Below are 11,542 nucleotides of genomic sequence, written 5' to 3' on the forward strand. Positions count from 1 at the left end.
GCACCAATGTCTCACATTTGTGGATTCAGAGGACATTGTGGGAGTTGTAGTTTGGTGATTCACGCAAGTCTAGGGCCATGAAAGCTTAGATGCACCACTATGTTACATTGGTGAGTTCGGAGGACATTGTGGGAGTTGTAGTTTGGTGTTGCACCCAAGTCTACGGTCATAAAAGCTTAGATGCAACATTGTCTCACATTTGTGGGTTTGGGGGACATAATGGGAGTTGTAGTTTGGCAATGCACCCAAGTCTAGGGCCATGAAAACTCAGATGCACCATTGTCTCACATTGGAGGACATTGTGGGAATTATAGTTTGGCAATGCACCCAAGTCTAGGTCTATGAAAGCTTCAGACTGGCAAACTGCAGCTCCCACAATCCCATAGCATTGAGCCACAGATGTGGAAATGGTCTCAAAATGCATTGATGTGCTCTTCTTCTCCATTTATGGGATGATGCATTGAGAAGCAATAAGCCAGGGCTTTTGGTGCGCTCTCCTCAGCATTGTGCTCCAATCTGGCCCTGATAAGAGGACTTAGAAGTAAAATAAACGTGCGCACCCGCCCCCACCCTCGTCTTCTTCCACATTCCTGAGCGCATAAGTCAGGTGGGGTTGTGCAAGCCCTCTCAGCAGGCCTGCCTGGGTCTGCTTTCACAAAGCCATTGCTCAAGCCAAAAGCCACAAGAGAAAGAACTTTGGGCGTTGGCTGGGGAGGGGAGTGGAGTGCGCTTCCTTTTGCGCATCAGACCCATCGCCCACAGCAACAGGCCAACAGCTTCGGCGAAGCCACCACATTTCTCTCCTTGCTTCTGCATTTCCGAAACCATGGTAAGTTGCAGGCACCACATAGGGAAACATGCACCGCAACATGCAACTTTCGTCCTCTTTTCCTCCCTTTGTTTGTTTTTATTGAATTCTGGAAAACTGGAAAAGCCTTTTTTTGGCACGGAAGAAGAGAGAAACCGCCAAGACTGAAATCATATCCTCTGCAGAGTTTGGAGAGGCGGTTTGGGGCATTTGGAACAATGGAATAAGGACGCCCAATGAGTCTCTTTCAGGTTCGGAAAGAAGGAAAAGGGGGCACCCAAATGTCACCCCACGGGTCTCCTTAAAATTTGGACATTTCATTCCATGGGTCTCCTTAAAGTTTGGAAATTTGAACCCATGGGTCTCCTTAAGATTTGGAGATACGGACCCAGAGGTCTCCTTAAGGTTTAGAAATTTGGAAACATAAGTCTCTTTAAGACTTGGAAATATGGACCCATAGCTCTCCTGAGAATTTGGAGATGTTGGTTTGGGAATTTGGAGACAAAAGTATGGAAATTTGAACCCATAGGTCTCCTTAAGATTTGGATATTTCATCCCATGGGTCTCCTGAAGGTTTGGAAATTTGGAGACATAGGTCTCCTTAATTAAGGTTTGGAAATTTGGAGACGTTGGTCTCCTGAAGGTTGGGAAATTTCATCCCATGGGTCTCTTAAGGTTTGGAAATTTGGAGACATAGGTCTCCTTAGAGTTTGGAAATATGGAGACATAGGTCTCCTTGGGGTTTGGAAATATGGATCCATAGCTCTCCCAAAGGTTTGGAAATTTAGAGACGTAGGTCTCCTGAAGGTTTGGAAATTTCATCCTAAGGGTCTCCTGAAGGTTTAGAAATATAGACCCATAGCTCTCCCAAAGGTTGGAAATTTGGAGATGTATATCTCCTGAAGGTTTGGAAATTTCATCCTAAGGGTCTTCTGAAGGTTTGGAAATTTCATCCTAAGGGTCTCCTGAAGGTTTGGAAATATGGAACCACAGTTCTCCCAAAGGTTTGGAAATTTGGAGACGTAGGTCTCCTGAAAGTTTGGAAATTTCATCCTAAGGGTCTCCTGAAGGTTTAGAAATATAGACCCATAGCTCTCCCAAAGGTTGGAAATTTGGAGATGTATGTCTCCTGAAGGTTTGGAAATTTCATCCTAAATGTCTCCTGAAGGTTTGGAAATTTCATCCCATGGGTCTCCTGAAGGTTTGGAAATATGGAGATGTAGGTCTCCTGAAGGTTTGGAAATTTCATCCCATGAATCTCCTGAAGGTTTGGAAATTTGGAGACTTGGGTATCCTTAAGGTTTGGAGATTTTTATCCCATGGATCTCCTTAAGGTTTAGAAATTTGGAGACATAGGTCTCCTAAAGGTTTGGAAATATGGAGACACAGGTCTCCTTAATGTTTGGAAATATCGAGATATAGATCTCCTGAAGGTTTAGAAATATGGAGTCATAGGTCTCCTTAGGATTTGGAAATATGGAGACACAGGTCTCCTGAAGATCTGGAAATTTGGAGACATAGATCTTATGTTTGGAATATGGACCTATAGGTTTCCATTTTCAGAAAGATGGAGAAGAGGCACCAAAACTTCACTCTATGGGTCTCCTTGAGCTTTTCCTTTCCTTTGAGGGAGCATCAACTGCCAAATTAATGGGGTTGGAGACTTGGACTGTCCCAGACTCCTTGCTATGGAGTCCTGGGAGTTATAGTTTGGTGAGGCACCAGCATTATTGGGCAGAGATTGCACGAGCGGCTCACAAAAGGGCGCGGCCATGTGAAACCGTTTTGGCCCGCCTGAAGCACATCACACCCTACTTTGCACACCTCTCTGTGTGGCGTAACGGAGCTGGGAGGCTATTGCAAGGGATTCTTCTCTCCTCCTTCCCCCTTTTGTACTCTGCTTGCTGCCATTGCTGCAAAATGACCTTCAAGAGGGTCCCCAAAGGTCATCAAGACTGAACGCCCCTCCCAGATAATCTCCAAATGTCCCAAAAGTCTGATCCTGGGACAGTGCAAGATACTTGCCAAAAATCGCAATTTGCAACCGTTCCTGATTCGTCCCTTTCCCAGCTACCTTTGAAACGTCCCGGCTTATCTCTCGTCCTTCCGCTTTTGTGCTCAGCTTCCTCCCATTACTGCAAATTGGCCTTCCAAAGGGCGCTCAGTAAAGAGAAGGAGGCCAAGAGGATATTGAAACGGGCCCACCTTTTTCCCCTTTCCTTCCAACTCCTTTCCATTGAGCAAACATTCCAGTTCGCATGAGAAAAAGGTGCAGATTTGGGCTGGTTCCCAAAACCTGATTCATCTCCACCTCCTCCGCCCAGACTCTCTGCCCCAGGCGTCCCTTTCCCAAGATTTCCTTGTGAGCTTATTTTCTCCTGGTGTCAAAAAGCGCAAAGCTGAGAAACACATTGAGAAATTACTATTATTATTATTATTATTATTATTATTATTATTATTATTATTAGGTTGTTATAGGTTTTTCTGGGCTATATGGCCATGTTCTAGAGGCATTTTCTCCTGACGTTTTGCCTGCATCTATGGCAAGCATCCTCAGAGGTAGTGAGGTGATGCTTGCCATAGATGCAGGCGAAACGTCAGGAGAAAATGCCTCTAGAACATGGCCATATAGCCCGGAAAAACCTACAACAACCCAGTGATTCCAGCCATTATTATTATTATTATTATTATTATTATTATTATTATTATTATTTTGCTGATACAAAAACACAGTATGTCACAGCAAATCAGATATATATGCTGGATTACTATTATTATTATTTATTATTATTATTATTTATTTATTTATTTATTTATTTGACTTGTATACCGCTACTCCCAATTTGGCTCGGAGCGGTTTACAGCAGTAGATTAAAACAATTCAATTAACTTTAAAATACAATAAAACAAGAACAGACATAGTCCCGAGTTATTCACCCATCGAAAGCTTGTCGGAAGAGAAAGGTTTTACAGGCTCTCCGAAAAGCAAGTAGGTCTTGGGTAGATCGGGTTTCAACTGGCAAGGCATTCCATAAATAAGGGGCCACGATCGAGAAGGCTCTCTGCCTAGTCGAGGACAGATGATAAGTCCGGATGTTGGGGACTTCAAGCAAATTTTGGTCTTCGGACCGAAGTAATCTCTGGGGTTGGTAGGGGGATAAGTGGCCCCTCAGGCCCCAGACCATATAAGGCCTTAAAGGTTAGTACCAGCACCTTGAAAGTAATCCGGTACTCAATCGGTAGCCAGTGCAGCTGTTGTAGGATTGGGGTGATACGACACCTCGCCGGCACCCCAGCAAGAAGACGAGACGCCGCATTTTGCACCAGCTTCAATTTCCGGATTACTGACAAAGGAAGGTCAATGTAGAGGGCGTTACAGTAGTCAAGCCTTGAGATGACCGTCGCCTGGATCACCATTGCCAGGTCGTTCCTAGATAGGAAGGGAGCCAGTCTCCTAGCCTGACGCAGATGGAAAAACAGCAGAGACCTGGGCCTCCATTGTGAGCAGTGGGTCCAATAAGACACGAAGACTCTTTACAGAAGGTGACGGACGTAGTGTCTCGCCATCCAGGGTAGGCAGCTGGATCTCCCTCCCACCTGGATGGCCCAGCCAAAGGTTCTCCGTCTTCGCTGAGTTCACCCTCAACCTGCTGGCACACAACCATCCAGTAACGGCCTCAATGCACTGATGGAAATTTTCGTGTACGGAGTCCGGCCGGCCCTCCATCCTCAGAATGAGCTGAGTGTCGTCAGCGTACTGGTGACACTCAAGCCCAAAGCTCCGCACCAGTCGGGCAAGCGGTCGCATATAGATGTTAAATAATAGAGGAGAGAGAATAGCTCCCTGCGGGACCCCACAAGTTAGCGGAGATCTCTCTGAAACCATCCCTCCACTCACCACACGCTGCCCCTGATTCTGGAGGAAGGAGGACACCCATTTAAGGGGTATCCCCCTGTGAAGGTGCGAGTGGTAAATCACCCACTGCCACCTAATCTATGAGGGAAGCCGGGCAACGATCAATATCAACCTAGGAGCTATTTTATAAAGGGACTGTTAATTACAGAAGGCTTTATTCATTTGATAGCGTAGCGTTTACTTTCCTGGCTTGACTTTACTAATGCAGGCTGTTCAACTTAGGAGAAACTGTATCAGGCAAGGCTTGAGGAAAACAGTAACAAGTTTATTTTAACAGGAGTATAACATGTTTAACTGTTTCTTCAAAAGAGGCACCAATCTTGATGGTTACATTGGAAAGGTTTCATGAGTAATCTCAGGCACAGACTTCAAAACGTTTCACAGCAGATATAACCCTTCTGGACAACTGTCCTAATATAACAAATAAGCTAAAAGGCTTATTTAACAGAATTCCCTATAGCACACTGGCTACAGACACATTCCCTGAATCTCCACCCAGAGACTCAGTCTACCCAGTAGCTCACCGGCTTACTGACACATTCCCTGAATCTCCACTCAGAGACTCAGTCTACCCAGTAGCTCACCGGCTATAGACACATTCCCTGAATCTCCACCCAGAGACTCAGTCTTCCCTATAGCACACCGGCTATAGACACATTCCCTGAATCTCCACCCAGAGACTCAGTCTACCCAGTAGCTCTCCGGCTTACTGGCTGACTTTTTTTAAAACAGCTGCCCCTGAAGAGGCAGTTGGCTCCGCCCTTGTTGCTATGGCAACTCAGCTAACGCCAAGCCACCATCTCCAACAAAACATAATCTTCCATACTTACCATCCCTAAACCACTATCCAAACTACACATAACCAAAGGAATAAAACTTACACATCGTCACACCCCCTAACCCCAGTCATGGCTAGGCGGTGGGTCAATAGATTGTGATCGACTGTATCAAATGCTGCTGTGAGGTCCAATAACACAAGCAGCGCTGATCTGCCTTGATCCATCTGGCAGCGAAGCTGATCTGTGATGGCAGCTAGCACAGTCTCCGTCCCGTGTCCCCTACGGAAGCCGGACTGGAAGAGATCGAGTTTGGCTTTGTCATTTAGGAACTGTTGCAACTCTTTATTATTATTATTATTATTATTATTAACCCCACTTTTCTATCTTGATGTAATCTTCCTTCAAGAGACCCATGGAATATATTTGTATTCTGGGTTAGACGAGAAATACAATGTGGAATGTTTAAATGAATGGAATCTAAATGTGAATTATGTGTTTCCTCAGTCGTCGAGGTACGCCAAAGGCCCCACCGAGACCGAGCGCTGCATCGAGTCACTACTCGCCATCTTCCATAAGCATGCCGAACGTGACGGGGATGCGACTTCCCTCTCCAAGCAGGAATTCAAGCAATTCATGACCTCGGAGTTGGGCTCTTTGATCCAAGTGAGCACACAGGGGAGATTGCCACACCCATCATCCCTGACCTTGAGCAAGTAGAGAGAGAGAAACCAATTGCCATGACAGAACAAAGCAACTGAAAGCATCATTTCCCTTTGATTATATTCAGTACTAGCCTTTGGAGGGCCATGAAAACTTAGATGCACCATTTTTTTCACATTGGTGGGTTTGCAGGACATTATGGGAGTTGTAGTTTGGTGATGCACGCAAGTCTAGGGCCATGGAAGCTTAGACACACCATTGTCTCACATTGGTGGGTTTGGAGGACATTGCGGGAGTTGTCGTTTGGTGATGCACCCAAATCTAGGGCCATGAAAACTTAGATGCACCATTGTCTCACATTGGTGGGTTTGGAGGACACTGTAGGAGTTGTAGTCTGGTGATGCACCCAAATCTAGGGCCATGAAAATTTAGATACACCATTGTCCCACATTGGAGGACGTTGTAGGAGTTGTAGTTTGGTGATGCACCCAAATGTAAGGCCATGAAAGCTTAGATACACCATTGTCTCATATTGGTGGCTTTGGAGAACATTGTGGGAGTTGTAGTTTGGTTATGCACTCAAGTCTAGGGCCATGAAAACTTAGATGAGCTATTGTCTCACATTGGTGGGTTTGGAGGACACTGTAGGAGTTGTAGTCTGGTGATGCACCCAAATCTAGGGCCATGAAAACTTAGATACACCATTGTCTCACATTGGTGGCTTTGGAAACGTAGATGCATCATTGTCCCACATTGGAGGGCATTGTGGGAGTTGTAGTTTGGTGATGCACCTAAGTATAGGGCCATGAAAACTTAGATGCACCATCGTCCCACATTGGAGGACATTATGGGAGTTGTAGTTTGGTGATGCACCCAAATCTAGGGCCATGAAAGCTTAGATACACCATTGCCTTACATTGGTGGGTTTGGAGGACATTGTGGGAGTTGTAGTTTGGGGATGCACCCAAGTCTAGGGCCATGAAAACTTAGATGCACCATTGTCCCACATTAGAGGACATTGTGGGAGTTGTAGTTTGGTTATGCACCCAAGTCTAGGGCCATGAAAGTTTAGATGCACCATTGTCCCACCTTGGAGGACGTTGTGGGAGTCGTAGTTTGGTGATGCACCCAAGTCTAGGGCCATGGAAGCTTGGATACACCATTGTCCCACATTAGAGGACATTGTGGGAGCTGTAGTTTAGTGATGCACCCAAATCTAGGACCATGAAAACTTAGATGCACCATTGTCCCACATTGGAGGACGTTGTGGGAGTTGTAGTTTGGTGATGCATAGATAGATAGATAGATAGATAGATAGATAGATAGATAATGGAGGGGTGGACTACAAGCCCTCCTCATTTTCTCTGTCCACTTGACCCACCGCATCCTAATACAGAAGGACGAGGGAGGAAGACACACACATGTCTCGCCCTCCTCCCAGCATAAGTTCGGTGCAAGTGGCCCTGTCCTTATGCCAAGAGGACTGCCTACAAGTCCCTACAAGTCCCATCATCCCCAGCTTTTAGCAGCAAAGGATAGACGTGTGTTTACCATGGGGTGGAGTCCCACTCCCATTATGCCACAATCTTGAGCAACCAGGGATTAATCAAAATGGCATATATCGGCCTTGGGGGTGGACTATCTTTCCCATCGTTCCTGGCCTTTAGCACAGAGGATAAAACAATGGCATATGTTCACATTGGGAGGGGACTACCACCCCTATCATCCTCGGCATTAAGCAACCAGGGACGAAACCATAGCATATTGCATTTGGTATTTTCTACAACTAATACAATGTCATCTGCAAATTGTTGATTGTTTGCAGTTTGGCAGTTTGGCACCACTTTCACTGCCATGCTTGGGAGTTGCAGTTTCCTAAGGTCTTCCAGGCCGAAAAGGGCTGGGATCAAGTCAAACTAGAACTCCCGTGCCATTTGATATTTTCTACAACTAATACAATGTCATCTGCAAATTGTTGATTGTTGGCAGTTTGGCAGTTTGGCACCACTTTCACTGCCATGCTTGGGAGTTGCAGTTTCCTAAGGTCTTCCAGGCCGAAAAGGGCTGGGATCAAGTCAAACTAGAACTCCCGTGCCATTTGATATTTTCTACAACTAATACAATGTCATCTGCAAATTGTTGATTGTTGGCAGTTTGGCAGTTTGGCACCACTTTCACTGCCATGCTTGGGAGTTACAGTTTCCTAAGGTCTTCCAGGCCGAAAAGGGCTGGGATCAAGTCAAACTAGAACTCCCGTGCCATTTGATATTTTCTACAACTAATACAATGTCATCTGCAAATTGTTGATTGTTGGCAGTTTGGCAGTTTGGCACCACTTTCACTGCCATGCTTGGGAGTTGCAGTTTCCTAAGGTCTTCCAGGCCGAAAAGGGCTGGGATCAAGTCAAACTAGAACTCCCGTGCCATTTGATATTTTCTACAACTAATACAATGTCATCTGCAAATTGTTGATTGTTTGCAGTTTGGCAGTTTGGCACCACTTTCACTGCCATGGCTGGGAGTTGCAGTTTCCTAAGGTCTTCCAGGCCGAAAAGGGCTGGGATCAAGTCAAACTAGAACTCCCGTGCCATTTGATATTTTCTACAACTAATACAATGTCATCTGCAAATTGTTGATTGTTTGCAGTTTGGCAGTTTGGCACCACTTTCACTGCCATGGCTGGGAGTTGCAGTTTCCTAAGGTCTTCCAGGCCGAAAAGGGCTGGGATCAAGTCAAACTAGAACTCCCATGCCATTTGATATTTTCTACAACTAATACAATGTCATCTGCAAATTGTTGATTGTTGGCAGTTTGGCAGTTTGGCACCACTTTCACTGCCATGGCTGGGAGTTGCAGTTTCCTAAGGTCTTCCAGGCCGAAAAGGGCTGGGATCAAGTCAAACTAGAACTCCCATGCCATTTGATATTTTCTACAACTAATACAATGTCATCTGCAAATTGTTGATTATTTGCAGTTTGGCAGTTTGGCACCACTTTCACTGCCATGCTTGGGAGTTACAGTTTCCTAAGGTCTTCCAGGCCGAAAAGGGCTGGGATCAAGTCAAACTAGAACTCCCATGCCATTTGATATTTTCTACAACTAATACAATGTCATCTGCAAATTGTTGATTATTTGCAGTTTGGCAGTTTGGCACCACTTTGACTGCCATGCTTGGGAGTTACAGTTTCCTAAGGTCTTCCAGGCCGAAAAGGGCTGGGATCAAGTCAAACTAGAACTCCCATGCCATTTGATATTTTCTACAACTAATTCAATGTCATCTGCAAATTGTTGATTGCTTGCATTTGGATTATTGTTACTCTAGTTTATGTGCACCTCCCTCCAAGTTGAATCCTGATAAGGAGCATGTCTACAGCATCAAATGAAGGCGGTTTGGCACCACTTTCACTGCCATGGCTGGGAGTTGCAGTTTCCTAAGGTCTTCCAGGCTGAAAAGGGCTGGGATCAAGTCAAACTAGAACTCCCATGCTTGCTTCCGCCACCTTGTGGCATAGGAACGATGGGATTTGCAGTCCAAAGCACCACTTTCACTGCCATGGCTGGGAGTTGCAGTTTCCTAAGGTCTTCCAGGCCGAAAAGGGCTGGGATCAAGTCAAACTAGAATTCCCATGCTTGCTTCCACCACCTTGCGGCATAGGAACGATGGGATTGGCAGTCCAAAGCACCACTTTCACTGCCATGGCTGGGAGTTGCAGTTTCCTAAGGTCTTCCAGGCCGAAAAGGGCTGGGATCAAGTCAAACTAGAACTCCCATGCTTGCTTCCTCCACCTTGTGGCATAGGAACGATGGGATTGGCAGTCCAAAGCACCACTTTCACTGCCATGGCTGGGAGTTGCAGTTTCCTAAGGTCTTCCAGGCCGAAAAGGGCTGGGATCAAGTCAAACTAGAACTCCCATGCTTGCTTCCACCACCTTGTGGCATAGGAACGATGGGATTGGCAGTCCAAAACACCCAAGCCTTATTTTAAGATAATAATAGTAGAATTTATTAATAATAATAATAATAATAATAATAGAATATTATTAATAATAATCGTTATAAAAATAATAATATCTTCTGTTCCTTTTTCCGAATCAGAAAGACCCGGCCATCGTGGACCGTATAAGGAAGAAAATCGACATGAACAACGATGACAAAATTGATTTTCTAGAGTTCTTGAACCTGCTTGGGGGGCTCGCCGAAGCCTGTCATCGCCACGTCACAACCTCCGCCAGACACTAGGAACCATCACCAGGCGTTCAGGGCAAACATCCCAACATTTCCCAATAAAAGATGTCTACTTTCCATGAAAAAGTGCCCTTGTTTGCATCTCAGTGTTCGATATCCGCTCCGGGCTTTAGTCCGAACTTTAGGGAAGCACTGGAACCGTCCAAGGCAGGCCTAAATACCTTGGATAGCCCTTTATAGAAAGTCAGAGTCGATTCATCCCCCTCATTGATATGGAATGAAGAAATTCATAGTTTAAGTTAGATTTTAAGAGCTGAAGGGACCCCCAAAGGTCATCTAGACTGTCTCCCTTCTGCCAGGCAGGGATGGAAATTTTAAGCACTCCTGAAAGGTGTCCATCCAAGTTCTGTTTAAGGACTTTCGGAGAAGTAGAGTCCACCTGAGGCAGTCTATAATCCACTAGAGTTAGGAGGGATCCCCAAAGGTCATCTAGTCTGGCTTCAAAGTAGCAAAGTCGACTGAGACAGTCTACAATCCACTAGAATTTGGAGGGACCCCCAAAGGTAATCTAGTCTGGCTTCAAAGTGGTAGAGTCCATCGAGGCAGTCTACAATCCACTAGAGTTTGGAGGGACCCCCAAAGGTCATCTAGTCTGGCTTCAAAGTAGTGGAGTCCACTGAGGCAGTCTACAATCCACTAGAGTTTGGAGGGACCCCCCAAAGGTCATCTAGTCTGGCTTCAAAGTAGTAGAGTCCACTGAGGCAGTCTACAATCCACTAAAGTTTGGAGGGACACCCAAAGGTCATCTAGACTGGCTCCCTTCTGCCAGGCAGGGATGGAAATTTTAATCCCTCCTGAAAGGTGTCCATCCAAGTTCTGTTTAAGTCCACCTGAGGCAGTCTACAATCCACTAAAGTTTGGAGGGACCCCCAAACGTCATCTAGTCTGGCTTCAAAGTAGTAGAGTCCACTGAGGCAGTCTACAATCCACCAGAGTTTGGAGGGACCCCCCAAAGGTCATCTAGTCTGGCTTCAAAGTAGTAGAGTCCACTGAAGCAGTCTACAATCCACTAGGGTTTGGAGGGACCCCCCAAAGGTCATCTAGTCTGGCTTCAAAGTAGTAGAGTCCACTGAAGCAGTCTACAATCCACTAGTGTTAGGAGGGACCCCCAAAGGCCATCTAGTCTGGCTTCAAA

The 11,542-nt window shown here is 45.7% G+C and overlaps 1 protein-coding gene across 1 annotated transcript; it reads left to right on the top strand.

The window, feature by feature from the left end:
* Window positions 1-646: 646 nt before the first annotated feature.
* On the top strand, window positions 647-10,473 carry S100A11 (S100 calcium binding protein A11). Its single transcript, XM_067472314.1, has 3 exons — window positions 647-829; window positions 6,008-6,166; window positions 10,258-10,473. Exons 1-3 carry the CDS (start codon window positions 827-829, stop codon window positions 10,399-10,401), a joined length of 306 nt encoding a protein of 101 aa, XP_067328415.1. The 5' UTR covers window positions 647-826; the 3' UTR covers window positions 10,402-10,473.
* Window positions 10,474-11,542: the final 1,069 nt, after the last annotated feature.

Source organism: Anolis sagrei, chromosome 12 (genome assembly GCF_037176765.1).
Source record: "Anolis sagrei isolate rAnoSag1 chromosome 12, rAnoSag1.mat, whole genome shotgun sequence".
NCBI lineage: Eukaryota > Metazoa > Chordata > Lepidosauria > Squamata > Dactyloidae > Anolis > Anolis sagrei.

Bases quoted from the DNA above. Each gene is read 5' to 3' on its own strand.
- S100A11 (XM_067472314.1), top strand. The intron at 6,167-10,257 runs GTGAGCACACAG...TTTCCGAATCAG, and splicing joins AGTTGGGCTCTTTGATCCAA to AAAGACCCGGCCATCGTGGA.